General features: G+C 33.5%; 1 protein-coding gene and 2 pseudogenes across 1 annotated transcript; 1 reads left to right on the forward strand and 2 right to left on the reverse strand.

Annotated features, from left to right (window-relative positions):
- Positions 1–200: 200 nt before the first annotated feature.
- On the reverse strand, positions 201–1,861 carry LOC119193685 (annotated as a pseudogene).
- A 1,970-nt stretch (positions 1,862–3,831) lies between these two features.
- LOC115450528 (2-oxoglutarate and iron-dependent oxygenase JMJD4) lies at positions 3,832–6,140 on the forward strand. The gene is given in 3 exon segments (XM_030178576.2): positions 3,832–4,566; positions 4,569–4,695; positions 5,449–6,140. Coding segments are annotated over 3 exon segments (1,191 nt in total). The 5' UTR covers positions 3,832–4,166; the 3' UTR covers positions 6,113–6,140.
- On the reverse strand, positions 5,975–9,808 carry LOC119193684 (annotated as a pseudogene).
- Between the last annotated feature and the right edge of the window lie 9,180 nt (positions 9,809–18,988).

Consider the following 18,988-nt stretch of genomic DNA (forward strand, 5'->3'; position numbering starts at 1 on the left):
ACGGAGAGCTTAGCGCATTATAAAGTTTATAAAACTTGAAAATTAATTAATTAAGAATACAGTATAGAGTAGCTCTGGAGGCACAGCAACAGATACAAAATCAACAATTGATTATATTAATCAACATTATATTCCAATAATTCTTACAATATAGTGCCAATGACAATGTTCCCCATAGCAGTATGGCAAAATAAACTAAGTAACTAATAAGATTTTATTTAATTTACATTGAATAATTATTTATTAAATCACAAGTATATTTATTTTATTAAAATGAGTTTTATAAAATACTAAACCTGTATTCCATTTTCTTTGAGTAGAGCACTATGTTTTTCTCTGATCTTACGAGCATAATCTGCTGACAGGTGATAGATCTTGAGACAAATACCCTCCACTGAAGCTTTTACCGTCTCAGCTAAGTGTGGTTGACATTGCCTCTGAAATTTAAACATCAAATTGTAAAATATAGAAGTCTAAATATTCTGGACTGAGTTTTATTGGAATAAATGATTTGTTCAAAATGAATGTTATTAAAATATAATTCTTTTTACCCGCAAGTGTGCCAGTCTATCTTGGAAGTCGTCATATGTCGCCCCCACTGTGCGCCGCAACCACTGAAATGTGTCCTCTGCATTCCATTTCACTACTTTACGACTCTCTGGTGAAGCGTTTCTAGATTCAATCATTTTTTTAGCTGCTTCTGCATATTTTGATAACTGTTTTCGAGCATCTCCAGTAAACTTGGGGTGTGTTAACTTTATAGGAATGTCATTCATAATTTCTTCATACATGGACCGTGATATTTCTGGGAAGCAATGACTTGGTAACAGGGGGTCAGATCCTCCTTGGTCATTAACTTTCCTCTCCATCAGCCAACGATTAAATGAATCTTTGGGTGCATCTATTCCTTCCCTGGTATGACACAGTTCCTGATAACATTGTCTTAACTTATTAGCTAGAGTGAAACGGTAACCTTCAATATCAGGATGAGGATGGGGGCAAATTGTAGGAGGCCGTTTCATATATTACCACGTTAGTGGAAACTTCAATATCCCAGGGTCCAGCTAGTACAAATTTTTTGGCTGGTGGACCATTGTCCTCTGATGGTCTTCGTTTACTTGCACTTGGTGTCATGTTGCCAGCATTGGACCCTGGATGACAAATTCCAAGTGGATCTGTTATTGGGTCAAAGTCTCTTTTCATAGCTGGTAATTCCCACATAGATTCTCCAGATAATTTGTTCCAAAAATACGGCCTATTTTCTCTCTTGGACCAATACTTTCTCCAACCTTGTTGCAGTAGGTCTGGATGTAATTCTGTTGCAAGATGTGGCGCGAGAGGCGCTGGGGCTCCAGGTGTCTGAGGTGTCTCTCCACTCGCACTCGGCGAAGACTGATTCTCCGGAGAGGAGTCACTGTGGGTTAAAGTGTTTTCCCACGACGAAGATCCCGGGACAACTTTATCACGAACATCATTCATGTTGATATACTGATCTTCGAACATCAACAAAACAATTTTGAAATTATATTAAATGTTACCAATACATATAAGATTTTTGAGTGAGAAAATGCGTTTTATGTGTTAATAAGTTTCCAATAAGTATATTTTTTCTTGAGCGTCTTATTATTCGTAGCGCGAACAACTAAAGTGCATAGAAATGTCACAAAACTCACACGTAAATACATGACAATAGTCACACGTATAAAAAAAAATATAAACTAAACAATAATATAGTTATCAAAACAATAATAATATACTTTATCGTACGTTTTAGAAATAAATTAGCGAAACTCCCCAAGCACCGCCATCACAATATGACAAATTAACATTTTTTTTTCTTATTTGACAATTACTCGTTCAGAAACTTAACAAAACTAAAATTATATCATAGATTTATCTCAACGACTACATACTATATCAAATCTTTAAACATTCTTGTGGAGCATGACTTCATGTCCCGACCCTCATTGCCCGGTCGCTAGAGGAGAATTTTTTAAAGATTGTGGAATGTGAATATTATTTGTATCCTGAAAATAACCAGCCGAGTCGAGTCAAAAATCGGAGTACTTTAGTTGATAGCGTGTCGCGACGCAACGCGGCGCAGTAGTGAGACATATTTATCGTAACAGTTAAATATAACAGGTATAAACTAGTGATGTAACGAATATTCGCATTCGCATTCGCGAATATTCGCATATTTTTGGATATTCGCATTCGCATTTGCAAAATTTCTGCGAATGTTTTGCGAATGTCAATATCAGAAAAAAAAAATTGAAGATAATAGTAGACTGCCTCGGTGGCATAGTTCTACTGCATGTGCGGTACGGCAGCGCTCTAAGGTCCTGGGTTCGAAAAATATCTCTCTTTCTTAAAACATACCAATTACTTAATTAACTATTTTTACCATGTTTTTAAGTTAGTAATTAAACTTGAGTAGAGGAATATTAAACTTTAAAAATAAACAAAATTATTTCGTTTACTTTAATAAAGCTTAAAAATGTAATTCTCATTAGAACTTGTAACACATTAGCAACTAAGAAATTAAAAGCAATTGAAAGAAACAAAAACAAATTCTTCTATAATTTTTTATCAGTCTTTGCATAACTTTCTAATGTTTAGATAATTATCATCTTAGATAATAATAAAATTTAGATAATCATCATTAAAAATTGGCGCCAAATTTGAACAAAAACTAAACATTCACATTCGCATTCGCGAATGTCGGTAGCAGATATTCGCATTCGCGAATGTTCAAAAAATGACATTCGTTACATCACTAGTATAAACATAAAACAAATAACCAACTGCAGCCGTAACGAAAAAATTGCAAAAACAGGTCCAGTTCCACAAGATGGACAAGAGTTCCTTTTCACACTGTTACAACCTTCTTTATATTCTTGCTTATGTAACTTTCATAAGTAAGAAAAAGATGGTGACATTCTCTTGCAGTTCCTTCCATACCGTTATGAGGTCACTTAGATACCAGCTTTTCACTAGTCTTACATTCGACATTCCCAAAACCAAAAGATAACATAATATGCTTTAATTAATAACCTCTATGGTATAATAAAACATACACGATAACAGGTTTTAAATAGTCACTACATAATATATACTAACAACCTGTAATTTCGGAACTATTATTTCAATCTTACTGGATCAGCTGTAATAATCATCTAATTTTGCCTATTATGAATACGCTTTCTTGAATGATTATGTTAATTTAAGGCTGATTAATTCCGTGGCGTCCCATTGCATATTAATGCAATGAGACTGCAATGCAATAACGGATTTTGATTATAAGGTCAGCCCGGCCGGGCCGGTATAGTGGACGCAATCCCAAGGCCTCAATGTCATTTAAATTTTGACAAATGACATTATAACCATTATAACATAACTAGTAACTAGCTTTGCCAACTTGACGGATTTCCCGCCAGATATGGCGGCATGGGCGAATAGAAAACGGGGCACAATATGGCCTGATGCCTAACGTTTTCTTATTATTATAATAACACTAGGTAGATGAATTGATCTGTTGATTAAAATGTTCTGGTGCTGTGGTGCGTAACTGAACTCTATTTGGTGTTTCTTTTTAGTCAAAATTAATAAAATATTATAACAATTTATTAAAAATACCGGAACAATAGTACAAACAAAATTTTCTTTTTAGTTCTTAAAAATATTTTGATTAAATTGATGTGAAATTGAAAATGTTTCACAGATTTTTGACGGAATTTCTGGCAAAAATCATTGTTTGCAACACTTGGGATAACTCAGAACAACTATGCATATATATTATAATTCTCTTTGACAACCAAAGAGAATATAATATGTCATTCTGCAGTTTCAACTTTTATTTGCAAATTTGCAAAATTTGCAACTTGTCAATAGTTAGTCTTGCATTTTTACAATATATCAAATAGTATATTATTCAAGCTGCTTCATCCGATATAAAACTGAAACTGTTTAATTTCAAGGAATCTATTGGACTTTTTGTAATAAAAGATAACACAATTATTATACTATTATGTTGAACGGCATAATATTATTATAATAATTATTGAAAAGTTTATAATCGATTTATGTTTCCAAAATACTTACACACATTTAATTATATCATGTCTTTGTGTTTTTAAATGCATGTAATTATTTTCATAGGTTTATAAATGAATTTCAATATGAATGAGATCGAAATAGGTTGTAATGTCAATGGAAAATCGGAACAAGAGCTTTTAGATGGGTATATACGCTGGGAATGTGATAAATATACTGTTGAAAACTTAACATATGAAGATTTTTATAACAATCATTTAGTGAATAATTTACCTTGTGTAATAAAAAATATTACTTCTGAATGGGAGTGCACAAAGAAATGGATTGAAAATAATACAATAAATTATAATTATTTCATTGAGAATTATGGGGATTTGGAAGCTCCTGTGGCAGACTGTAATAACATATCATATAATGCTCACTGTAAAACTGATATGAAGGTCAGCGACTACATGAATTATTTAAGGGACTCAGAAAAATCTAAACTGCTCTATCTAAAAGACTGGCACTTGAAAAGTTACGACCCAATGACAAATTCTATGATATACCAAGCATATTTGCTTCAGACTGGCTCAATGAATATGCTCAAGACAATGACCAAGATGATTTTATGTTTGTTTACATTGGACCAAAATATTCATGGTAAGTATTTTCATTTATTATAAAATTCTAATAAGACTATTTTAGTCATTCCTACACTGAAATACTACCATAAATAAACAAAACTATGTTTTTGCAACACTTAGTTTCATATATATTTAAAATCAGCACTTTTTCTGTTTTTTAACTCCTTGAAATTTTCCAAAAGAAAAATGTTGCTTAAGTCAATTAGCCTTTCAGCCATTGATATATTTATGTCTTTATTATAAGTTAAGTGGAATTTTACATATATATCAGTGATGAAGTGTTTATATATAATGAATTTTAAGTGAATAATGTAATGCACACTGAATATTCATAACAATATTGAATAATATAACAATTGCAATCTGCTTATTATACATAATAAACATAACTACTTAATTCAAAACTGTTATAATAACAAAATGAAATGTTTTATTCTCCTCCTTACCTGTTAAGTTATGTTTTTGCAGTTATTATAAATATATTGACACTTCACCATTGATATATTTAAATTTGAACAAAAGTTTATCTCCATTGATTTCCACATTCGGTTGTCATTAAAATTTGTATGTTATTTACCAGAATTTTATCCTAAAAAGCAAATGCTTGCAAAGCCACAAGTGTAAGCTAGTGTAGTATAATTTTATGTTATGTGTGCTGTGTACATTACCTGTGCATAAGATTTTATAAATTTCATACTAATTATTCTTATATTAATTATGTTTGACTAAATAAATCAGAATGTGTTTTAAGAACTTTTTTAATTTCTAGGACACCACTTCATGTAGATGTCTACACATCATTCAGCTGGTCAGTCAATGTAATTGGAAAGAAGAAATGGATTTTATTTCCACCAGGTGAAGAAAATAAATTGAAAGACTCATTGGACAATTTACCAATGATATTTGATCCTGACAAAACCAAAAATATAAAATATTTTGAAGTTATTCAAGAACAAGGTGATGGTATATTTGTACCTTCTGGATGGTACCACCAAGTATTGAATGTAGAAGATACCATATCTATAAATCATAACTGGGTAAATGCATGTAACATCCAAATTGTCTGCAACTCCCTGGCAAAAACCTTACTGTCAGTACAGCATGAAATTATTGAATTTAAAGAAACACCTGAATATCCAATGCAATGTCAATTGATTTTAAAATCACTTTTTGGAATGGACTATGAGGCTTTTATAAAACTCTTGTGTTATATTGGTCAGAAAAGATTAATTCAATTGCAAAATAGAAGTCAAACTGGGCTTGAAAATTTTTCTTTAGGTATAAATCATATCAAGTTTGATTTAAAAAAAATATTTAATGTATTAAATTTAATAAATATTGACCCTATGTTATTATACAACAAAACTTCTTTATCATCAGTTAAATGTGATTTCATGAACTTAAAAAATGCGATTATCAATGTTTTGGAATAAACATTGTTTTTCGTCGTGTTTTTCTATAGTTGTGCCTTTTTGTTAACATAGACATGACCCTTTTTAATGAATTCTTCTATTTTATTATCTTCATATCCCAATTCCTTTAATATTTCTATTGTGTGTTGACCTGCTTTTGATTTACTTTCACATCCTACAGATTTGCCAGGAGTACGGGATAGCCGTGGTGCTGGTTCTGGCACAATTTTTGCCATCATTATCTCTATTATAAGATTTCCTAAATGTATGGTATTTATATTTGTCAACAGAATCAAAGTCTAAAACTGGAGTAACACATGCATCTAAATTATCAAATATTTGGCACCATTCTTCTTGGGTTTTTGATAAAAATACTTCTGCAAACTTTTTTGCATTTTCGTGATCACCTATTTGGCTATATTCAGTTTCACATAATTGTAATCCTTTTAAAAAGTTCGAGTAGAACTGTGGTTCCAAAGCACCAACGGCCATAAATTTTCCATCATTAGTTTTATATGTATTATAAAAAGGTACTCCACCATCCAACACATTAGTTCCTGCTTCTCCCAACCAGATTGGCAGATCCCTTGATTTGAATAACCAAGTGGCTACATATGATAATCCTTCTGTCATACTTGCATCCAATACCTGTCCTTTGCCTGATTTTGTCCTTTCAAAGAGGGCTAATAAAATACCGAGAACACACATTGCACTACCGCCAGCAAAGTCCGCCAGAAGGTTAATTGGGGGTATTGGGGCTCTTGATTTTGCTTAACAATGAAAGAACTCCTGACATTGCTACGTAATTAATATCATGACCAGCCATATTTTTACAGAATCCACTTTGTCCATATCCCGTGAGTCTAGCATAAATAAGACGAGGATTTTGCTTCAATAGTTGTTCAGGCCCTAATTCTAATTTTTCCATAACTCCAGGCCGGAATGTATCCAAAACGACGTCTGAAGATGCAGACAATTTTTTGAAAATGTGTACACCTTCTTTTGATTTTAGATTAATGGATATCATTCTCTTCCCGCGAGACATCACATCGAATGGAAATGGTTCTGTCTGAAATAAAAAAGACGATATTAACATAATTTTCGATAATAATTACAATGAAATACAAATGAACTGCAAGAATAGTGTAGGGGCAGTGGCATTTTGAATTAAAATAACTAAATCATGTCATAATCATCAGCCACATGAAATCCACTGATGAACATAGGCCTCCTCTAAAGATTTCCAGACGGACCTGTCAATTTAAGCTTGCTCGTGCGACCTTCATCAAGTCGTCTGTACACTTTACAGATGGACTTCCAAAGCTGCACTTGGCAATAGGTGGTCTCCACTCGAGAACTTTTTTCCTTATCTGCTGTTAGTTCTGCGAACTATGTGCCTTTCTCACTGCCACTTCAGCTTGCTAATCCGCCGGTCTACGTCAATGACTTTCGCTCTTCTACGGATCGCCCCTTTTCTGATTTGATCGCGTAGAAAAACACCAAGCCCACAGTGAGTTACCTTGAACCCCATTTAGCCGGCCCATGGTCGGATGTCACATCTTAGTGCCGTACGTAGGCGTAGACTGTTGCCTTCAGGCACTAAGAAATTTTGGATGAGAAGACCTTGCTTAGTTTGCTTTAGACTTGCCGTATTCGTCGATAACTTCGAGAATTTAGTTCCGAACGGTAATCGCAATGGGCACTACATGAACATTAGACAAGATTTTGATCTTGTCCCTAGGGCGTCGTTAAGGGTAGGGTTTGTTGCATAACTTTAACTGTACGCAGCACACGCGGAAGCTCTCAAAAGGAATCCGTTTTCCCAGTTTATGCAACATTCTTCATTGATGCTTCGCTCCTATTGGTCATACCGTGATGTTATACAGCATATAGCTTCCTCGATAAATGGGCTACTCAACTCTCAAAGATTTTATCAATTCGAAATAGTAACTCCTGTAATTAGCGCGTTCAAACAAACTCTCAATAAAACAAAAGTTCAATAGAATTATTTATTCTCGCAAATTTTAAAGCCGGGGTTATTTCTCGCGTCAGCCACTTTAATAAGTTTGGTGGGCAACTACTTATACAGCTATAACCCATATAACGCTGTATCTCGGTTAAGTGACCCCACTGCACCGGTTGGTAAGTGGAATGGGGTCCAATAGAATGTCGACTGACGAGAGATGGTTACTGATTACCACTCGGTAGTCGACACAATTATGCCGGCCTGTTGGAACCAGATATACACAAGCTGACCCCGGAATGCGACACACTTGCGTGGGCCATTAGGTCAGGTTTTAATACCTTGTGTACGGTGGTTGCTATCCGCGCAGATATAAATATATCACCACCAGCTTCATATTTCACTTACTTCGCTCTTTATCGTAACGAAATTAAGTAATATCGCCTAACATAACGAACATATGCACCATCCCATTGCTACATACCTTAAACTGCTTTCTATTGGGTGACAGCAAAACAAAAGACGGTAAGCAGATAGATCATGACCGACAATAGGCCTGTTTACAGAGATTGTAATATTATTATTAAGAAAATAATTCAAAACCTTTTGAACAACAGTAACGCTGGCTCCAAAATCAGCCAAGATTGTTCCACATAGTGGGCCAGGTGCGAGACCCATTACTTCCAAAACTTTTATTCCTGTTAGTGCCATCATCGTTTTTCACCTGGAAATAGTGATAATCACATAATAAGCTGCTTATCCGTAAAATGCTATACAACATGATATCTAATACTTGTTTTGCGTAGCTGACAAGAGGCGATTATCTTAATTATGACACTAAAAAAATCAGATATAGATATCCACAAAGTATAAAACTGCCATCCATTACGTATATTGTCAGAATTTGCACAACATCCATTGGACGGGATTATAAGTAATATTTATTACTAGCTATACCTACAACATCGTCTATGTGTACTTACTGATCTATCTCATACCCCTCCCAATAACCCCCCCGTACCACAAAACATACAGGACCCGTTTGGTCCGGATCTCCTATGTCATCTGTCCTCGACTTACTCTAGATACACATAATAAAGCATTTTTCAGGAACTGGATTTAGAATCCACAGGTGGTTTGGCGTGATACTCCAACAAATAATTGAGTAAACAGACATACAGTAGGTACCTGTACATATATTTTTCTATATATATTTAATGTAGGTACTAACACGCAAAATTTGCAACTTTATTATATCTATAGGAGGACGTATGAATAACATACAAAATCGTTCAAGACCCTTGAATATTCAAACTTCACTACTTAGGTAATTACGATAATTATTCTAATAAATTAATATTAATTGTAATGCTGAGAATACCTACCTACGTATCTATAATTTTCAATATACTTAATATGAAGCCAGTCGAGAATAGTATCTACGTATTTTTCATGTTTTAAATTGAAATTACTTATCTAATAATTTACGTTGAGTCTAAAAGGTTCCTACAAGGTACATACCTCAAACATCAAAGTTTGCACACTAAGTATTACAAGTGCACAGTGCACACTGATGAGTTTAAAGTACAAACGTCCGTATATATTATTGTACTCTTTGGTACAAACCAACAAACAAAACTTGACAATACATTGTTTTGTTTATTCATGAAAAGTGTTGCCGGTATGAATTTCGTAAAAAGTATCGACTTTCCGTACTACAAAAAGTTAAAACGACACTAAGATTACGACCGGTGTATTAAGGCGATACCTCAAGGTCCATTTTCATACATTTTGTTTCGGCTTTAATCTGGGTAACTAAACAAGTATTGGCAAGTAAAGAATTTAAATTCACGTCTAGTTAGTGATTAGTTCTCGCAGTTGAAGAAAAACGTAAAATAATTAATAATCATGGATATTTCGGCCTTTAAAATTTAATATGATGAAATTTTAAAGGCAGAAATATCCATGATTATTAATATTACATTTTTTCAACGGTATCGCCTTAAAAGAAAATATATATATTTATACGCAGAGTCCAACATAGAGTAACTTAGTAAGTAATATACTACGTAAGAGTCTACAACAGAATAATAACTAGCCATATGATAGAAGACATTCTAAAGTAGCTATGTACATGAAAATATATATTGATTCTATATTATCTTATGGCTTGGATATAGTGACAGAAAGAGATGCATTCTCATTTCTCATTCCAGCATTCAACATTTACAAGATTGTCGTCGGTCTTCAGGTAATTTTTATATGCTAGTAATGTGACACTATCGATTTCAAAATATCGAAAATGAAACGACATGTCAGATACAGATCGGAATTTATTATGCTCAGCAGTGGACAAGTATATTATAACTTACATAGCTGGGCACCGTTAATCAAATAGTTAACTTCGTTAATCGTTAATCCGCCACAAAAAGTTAGCTTCGTTAAGCGTTAAAGCGTTACATTTCGGAAGAATTAACTGTCGAATTTGTTTAATGTTCTCGTCAATGTTGAATAGCGTGGTGCTCGCAATTTTATCTGAATTGAGCTTTGCAATACAAGATTTTACGCCTTATTAATATTTATTTATTGGAATTTCGTAACTTGGAGAATATTATCAAGAGTTAGTCACATAATTGCAAATAGATAGTGAGTTAAAAGAGGGTAAGTTGGTACTCAGGAATATATTAAGGTTTATTCGATTGTTAACCTAAATATAGCTGACATCTGAAAATAAAAAAACCTTTACTATTTTTGTATACATAATTAAATCCAATTTTAAAAAAGGAGGAGGTGTATCAATTCGGCGTGAGTTTTTTAGTGAAATATTTCAACATTTTAATTCAACGTTTCATTTCGTTTCGTTTCGGTGTAAAATGTCATTTACCCGTAGGCAAAATCAACTACCCCAGCTAGCCAATCATGTTGCTTGATTGCGTAATCAGGGTTAATTTAACTGTTATAGTAAATTATCAGATCAATATTAAATCCCAAATGAGCTGCATATCTATACGTGGTTACATAATGGAGTCGATGAATGAAACAACTATTTGCATGAACATTGAATTATTTGGCGTTGTTATAAAATAAATAAATCAACTCCAAATAATCCTTTTAAGTTACATAGTTCACGTAGTAAAATATTATGGTAATTTAGCGGGAAATAACTGTTTCGCGGTCCATTGTACGGGTCCTAATAGCTGTCAATCCTTACCGAAGACAGATCGGCACAGGCTCTACAAATTCCTATCGTGTTTACATTTCTTACCATACAAGCCTTTCATATGACGAACATTGCCATCACTTATGCGCCATTTTAGAACCAGATGTACCTACTTATCTCACGGATATTACAAATCCCAAGGTTTCCGAAGATAATTTTGGTATTGAAGTAAATTCAGACTGACTCTGACTGACTGAGATTCTGACTGCCTTGATGGCGTAGTTGTATTGCATGTCCGGTACAATAGCACTCTGAGGTCCTGGGTTCGAATCGGGTCGGGCAAAGTGATATTTGGGTTTTCTGCTCAGTATCAGCCCGGAGTCTGGAATTTGTGCTCGAAATGGCGATAGGTTCGCCCCCTATCACATCATGGGACGGAACATACTTGGGGAAAAGTGGGTGCCTTAGTTGCGCCTCTGCATACCCCTTCGGGGATAAATGCGTGATATTATGTATGTATGTATGTAAGTAAATTCAGAAATTAATGAACGAATATATAGAACATTTGGCACACAGATAGATATAGTGCGCGTTTTCGGAAACACAACGAGACTTTTATTCCAGGAAGTCTTTCACACAGGCTGACACTCGAGAAACACCTAGTCATTAATAAAACAGACAGAATCTCTCAGAACCTTCCTGGAAATACACTTTGGGTATAGCTCATAAGAAGAAATATTGTCGGAATTGTTTCAAAGGAAATAATTCGCCTTTGAAAGCTTTTAATTAACAGCGAAATGTATCAATAAAGAAGGAGGTAGTAAAGACAAATAATTTAGTTTCTCTATTCCAACGGTGTTCACGTACAATATAGACAATAAGATTTAACAAAGGTTTTCAAATAAATTGAGCACAGTGTTATTACATTTGGAGTTCCAATTTGGAGTTAATAACCAATATTGATATAGGTTCACTTTGTGTCTAATACTATAGCTGATTCAATTACATTAAACTACATTCTTAAGTATATGTAGAGAGCAAAAACTTAGGATACGGTAAATTCAAAATCTATGGTTGAAAATGCCATGAAATATGGAGGCTATAGCATCCTCGTCCCTTCCTAATCCCCGTTCTTTTCCTTTAAAGCCGGCATCGCATCCATGATTCTCTTGATATTATAGGTGTTTATGGGCGGTTGGGATCAGTTAATATTAGGCGACATATTTGTACTTTTGTTGGAGTAGGTATGTTTTACATCAGCTTTTATTATACAGGGACATTTTGACATTGCGTTAATCAATGAAACCACATATTCGTCTTTACCTCTGCTAACATTGTGCCATGAATTCAGATAATTTTATGACTTTGTCATTAGAAAGTGTAATTTTGCCACTACGAACAATTCGCTAAAGTAGTTGGGGCAATAGGGCGTATAAAACTAATTACTTTTTATTTTCTTCGAAGCTTACGCTTTTTTAATTTACATCTACAGAAAGAATAACTATTTGTAAAATATTACCTTTAAGAAGACAAGTATGGTATTTCATTCAGTAACATAATGTCAAAATGAACCTATACACTATCCTACTGTTGGGAACAGGATTCCTCTACTAATGAGTAGGCTTAGGTTTAAGCTAGAGTGAAGTTTGGTTGTCTTCAAATATCTTCAAAGTTCTTAAAGTATGTAGCTTTGTCGTATGCTATAAAAAGTATTTCTAACTCAACTAAACATTACATATTTATGGGCATGTCAAGTTATGAGCCTCGAGTATTGAATACATCACTTTGCATTTGTCAACAGTCAACATAACGGTAAGACCTTATCGCATATTTGATGACAGAGATTTACTGCCACAGACATCTGTTTGAACACTGCATGCTACATGACATGTCGTGTTTTATAATCACTTGAAAGACATTTCGTGTAGCTGCCAAATTACTTACGAACATTACGTAATATTGATAAATATGTACACTAATGTGAATGGAACATTGGCAAAATAATACAAAGGATTTTAATTTAGTATATTATATTATAAAAATATTTAGAATGACGTTATAAACAATGTGGCTATATTTCCTTTGCTTATATCTTTAATAACACATAATAGAGTTTCTACGTTTATGAGATAAAGAACTAAATTTAATTTCTTTAATTTTCATCAAATATAGATTAATCAGTTTACATAAAACGCAATGGCAAATAACTACTCTTAAAATAAACTCGGCATTAAAATAGATAGCTAGAGATAATTTCATGTTGGAGAGACTACTTAATGCTATGTCGCTTTACTATACACAACTATTTCTTACAAGGCCCGCTAACATTTTAAAAACACAATTTTAGAGAGCTAAGAACAACCTTAATCTTTAGCCATAAGTTACTTCTTAACCTCTACAAAATTCTAAAAGAAACTCTTCAGAGATTTAGCAGTGGAGATACAAGAAAAAATTATAAACTCTCGCAATTATTTAAAATAGGATAGCCGTACCTCCAATGGAGGGAAGTATATTTATTCAACAATCACACCTCGTAATAAAATAGAGTGAGGTTTTTGATAACAGGTCTAAGCTTTATACTTTCCCTACGCAATACCACCCTCGAACGAAACAATAACTTTTCACGTACTCGTTTAAATAAATGCAAATACAGGGAGGGAAATTTGTCTTTATTTACACACTCCTCATTTGTCGCGTTCGTGGTTTGAAATTTTTACTCTGAATACATTAAACGAGAGCTTTTACTTTGTCCATTTATTATTCAGAGGTAAATGCGGAATATTATGCACAAAATTATGATAGTAAATATTAAATAGAAATGTTTATTTATTACATTACCACACCTGCAGAAAATGAATAAGAGTTTTACATTACGGCAATTAAAACTACAGTGATTATACGGTGTTTGTATCTACAAAACTAATGTATTGAAGAACATAACTCACATCTTAGTCGCCTTTTGAATAATCGAATGTTGAAATACTTGTATTCATAAATTTTATTATTATTTATAAAATAGATAGTTATTTTAATAGACAATTTAATTAAATCATTCAGTAAATATATTTTATTTTTGAACTATCATAACCATAACATTCCAAGGGCAGAAATAAATCGATTGTGGTCATAACGGGACTCCAAAACGTAAAAGCGAGAAAATGACATTATCGGGATAAGAAGCTATTGCCTTTGAGACCGTTGGCGCTTTGTAACAAGAAAATGTAAATTCTACTAAAACTACACTGGTATAAAAGATGACTTTGAGATCATGTTTTCCATTTTTCCTAATATTAATAAACCTTTAAACAGAAAACGTTCTAGAAAGCGACTCTAATATAACTTTAAACTGAACCGTAATGAGAATTTGTAACGATATAGCCAAACCTATTTCAACAGAAACCGTTTAGAATTACTAAAGTTAAAACGAAAACTATAAGTGGTTATCTCAATTTAGGCAAGCTGTAAAATTTTACTACCATTTAAGTGAGGCAATCGTAGGCAGTAATGTCAAATCAACAATCTAAGTGCAGGTAACTCTAGATGGTTAGGTTCTATTAGCGAGGATGCAAAGCAATTTAACTTGGGCCGTTGCTGAGCGCTAGTTGATTGCAATCTGTTAACTTTATCGTCGATATTGCGAAGCACCAAACGTAGTTTTCTTCAACGCTGTTCCGAGATGTAGTGATAACATATTACGCTAGAGATTTGCTCCAAATAATTTTCTTAATTTAAATAAGTTACTTTTTGATGTACCCGAACAACCCTAAATGCGATAATGAGGTAGAATAATATATATAAAGGTAACAAGTAAAGCTAAATGTCTCTATTATTCAAAATTTGAGCTTATTCTGTTGATATCGTAATCCTAAGCAATTGCAGCAAGTGAGGTGATCTCACGCTGAGTGCACGCTTGGTCACAGCGGGATATGATCACAGATCGCATGCGTACAGCGAAGGCAGGTTGTTATAGCAGTCGCAATTATTCACATATAAAATTTATTACATAAAACTTCTATCTCATTTTTCGCTTTTCAAAAATAAATAAATTACTGCGGTTAAGCATTAGCATAACTTTAAGCATTATTTTTATTTTCAAAGTCAAATAAAATGACTTCGTAATATTATTACTTAGTTTTGCAAAACAATAGGCTTGATTAACAATGTCGGCAATAATAGTGAATATTTTTCATTTACAGTCAAGGAATAGGTAAAAAACGCAACAAAGCGTTGGTCAAAAATAAACCGTGAATAACAAAGATTTTCACACAAACGAGAACGTGCGATTTATATAAACTCAACGGATTTAAAAGCGAAGAGAAAATCCTACGAAATCTCCTCTTTCAACTCGTTTCGGTGAGGGTCCATTTACTGAAACGCCGGTATGAAACGGATTTAATAGATCATTTTAGATTTAACGGTACGTTGTTGTATTGACCAGTCTATTTTGATTTGCGACAAGAGATTTAAAATGTAACTAAGGGTTGTAATAAGTCGCTTTTTTATTTGAAATCTATATTTTAGATAAAATACTAGAACTACCGCTGCCAGTTCATTATCTGATTCTACTTCCAATTTTCAATACAAAAACGCAAATATCAGAGAAATAGGGAACGAAGAATGAAAGTATGCACCAGCGAACTCCATTTGAAAGACCTCGACAAACCCCAATATGCAAGATTAAAACCTGCAGTAGGTGCAACAAAATATCTCCGAGCTCGCATCACGGAGATTGGCATGTTTGTGGCAAACATCCGACCTGTGGCTGGTTTACACAAAGCCGTGCAAGATGTACGCTACGTACTCTCTTTGCTTTTAAAGCAACTGTTGGTGTGAGTCTGTAGTTTGCCATTGAGTTTTGGTTTTGAAACAGATCCCTGTCACGGGAACAAACGTTACTTGCTAATGCATGCGTTTGCATATACAGTGACTAGGATCAAGATCTACGAATAAAGTATTGATATTATATTAGAAAGATACGCTACTTATTTATGGTGAACTAGGTGTCTTGCAGCTCCAGCTGCGTACAAAAGCTTTCCTGCTTCTAAAGTCTCTGAAACACTGTAGTTATCCATAGTGCCACCTGTACGATACCAACGCCATACGTTTTAAAAATTATATTTTTTTCCATAGGAGCAAAATAGCAGGATAAAAAGTAGACTGTATTAATTCAGAACATAGTATACCATACTCTGTAAATTTCATCAAAATCCGTTCAGCTGTTTCTGAGTTTACTTTTAACAAATATCCAAACATTTTCACAAACTTTCACATTTTACTATTAAATGGATTGTCGACCGCAAACGAGCAAATCGGTTTTATTCATTTAATGTTAAAACATTATTTGGTCCACCGCCCCTAAATACCTACGAGATATACTCTAATCAAGCTATCACTAGTTAATTTAGTACACATATACTGTTATATATGCTCTTAATTATCGTAATGGATCAAGTACATGTATCGCATTGTTTAAATATTCAATGATGTGACTAAACATTTACAATGTCATACTTCAATCCTAAGATCCAAGTAGATTAATGAGCTTGATAGACAAATTATCTTTTAGCGAACCTGAATGTATTCATTGTAGATACAATGGCTGTGTTAATTTCCTATCTCAAGATCCTGAGGGTAATAATGAATAAAATAAAACTTAAATAAATGTCATGCTGATGCAAAGAAGTCAACATCTGAAAGGTGCATCTGCAGAAATCAATGACCGTGAAGCGTTCCCAACTAAAGATTCTGAAATTCAACTTGAACAGGCTTCCGTGCACTTCTGAATTGCTTGAACAGTAATTTAATTAACGTGAGTGCGCATTAGTGATGCCAAAGAGGTAAACGAAGAATTCGCTTTACAATCCGGAATCTAAAAGGTTCTTCCGAGAACTTCACTTTTATTCTGACAAAATCAACGAACTATTTTATTTACAAGCGCATGATATTATGTTCCCATTACGGAGAAATTTCACTGGGATTAAAAAAAATTATAAATAATATATACCGTTGTTGGTTTAACAAATGCGTTATGAACTGTTTCTGAAAAAAACTTTTAAGAAAGTTTATAATATCAATTTTTATTAGAGAATTATTTTTCCTGAGTAAATTTATTATTTATTAAACAAAAGTTTTTGTTTCAAAAATACGTCGCCCATTGCATTTTGTTGGCTAACTATAACCAAGTTCTATGTTTTTAGTACCAAGTTCTAAGTATTTTTGCGCAAATTAAATATATTATCTCAAACTTTAATTTTTTTAATAAAAACTTCCAACAAAACCGTAAGTTAAAATAAAAAGGAAACCATGAATTACAGCCTTCTTTAATTTTTACCAACATTAAAATTTTAAATTTAATTTTATCAGTATTAATAAAATTCATATAGAACCTTGTTAACAATATAGAATAGTAAACCAGAGATTTTTTTACTCTAATACTATTGCATACGTACATAGAAATACGTATTATACGCCTTATTCGGAGTAAGGCAGATTAGAAACGTAACAAAGTACTCTTATTGTAATAGTAATCCACTGGGTTCGTCGAAAGCCGACCGAGTTCAGAGTTAATTAACAACGTTTACGGCCTCGGAGACATTAGTTATTTCTATGTGGTTCGGCGACACAAGGGCACCATAATCTGTACAATAACGTTGATTAACTTCATCTAAACAGGAATCATGGAACATTACTTAAGCTGTCGGGTTATACTCGACGTGGGATTAAGGGACAGTTAAGTAAACGAAGTCTCAACGCGTCTATGAAATTTGCACCAAAATATAAGTTTAACTGCATAAAATGCTATTCTTCGAGAAATTTATGCTGGACGCAATAAGTTTTGTGCCTAAGTAGAACCGTTAAGTAAGCCAGGTGCATAGTTGGAGGTTAAGTAAGTACAATTTGCATATATACATACTGTAAGTACATATTTAAAGGCACTTCTAACGTAGTTTATATATAACTATTAATATACCGATTAACAGTACATACCCATTGAATATCTACACGTTATTTTTATTTAAGTTGTTTAATATGATTTAAGAAATTACGTTTGCAGCCCTAAAGATGATAAGCGAGGATTAAACATTTTAATGCTTAGTATCCGAGGCAATGTAAGAAAAAATTTTATATTTTTAATATAATATATAATTTGAAAATCAAATCCTAATAATAATCCTCATTGCGCCGTTCAAACAATTTCCCAACGTTGCCACGTAATCAATAAATTATTAAAAATATCTTTCCCACGGAAACAAAAAACATATAGCAACATACGGTTTCAAGTGTGATAGATGGATTAAATGCGTTCTCACTCCGGAAACTGATAGCGCGGGCCAGCTGGTCATGAGAATCTGCCGGAACACGGTCGGCTCTTGTACTATCCGCATTTGCATTCCCGGACGCGTCCCGAATAATATGGAAATGACCTGCGGCCTGGGCGTGACATCCTCGCCCCTACGCGACACCGCTTGGATAATACTACAATTATACAGTGTGAATCAGGGCATAACATTGATTACTTGGTTTAGTTTGGTTTGATCTCTAGTACTGTAAAAATTAGGTATTTTTAAGTTTGGTAATGTAAATTCCTATCCTAGCTGTATCTAGATTCAATAACGTGTACATTATATTGGTGATTTTAGACTCTCGTGAAACTTCCTTCGGTAATTTAATATGAGATCAATGCGTTTTGGGAATGTGAGCACATGCCCTAATCTAAATTTTATTTATTGTTGTAGATCGAAGTCTAAATAGCATGATTCCTGATAAACCTGGA

This window comes from Manduca sexta, unplaced genomic scaffold (assembly GCF_014839805.1).
Source record: "Manduca sexta isolate Smith_Timp_Sample1 unplaced genomic scaffold, JHU_Msex_v1.0 HiC_scaffold_911, whole genome shotgun sequence".
NCBI lineage: Eukaryota > Metazoa > Arthropoda > Insecta > Lepidoptera > Sphingidae > Manduca > Manduca sexta.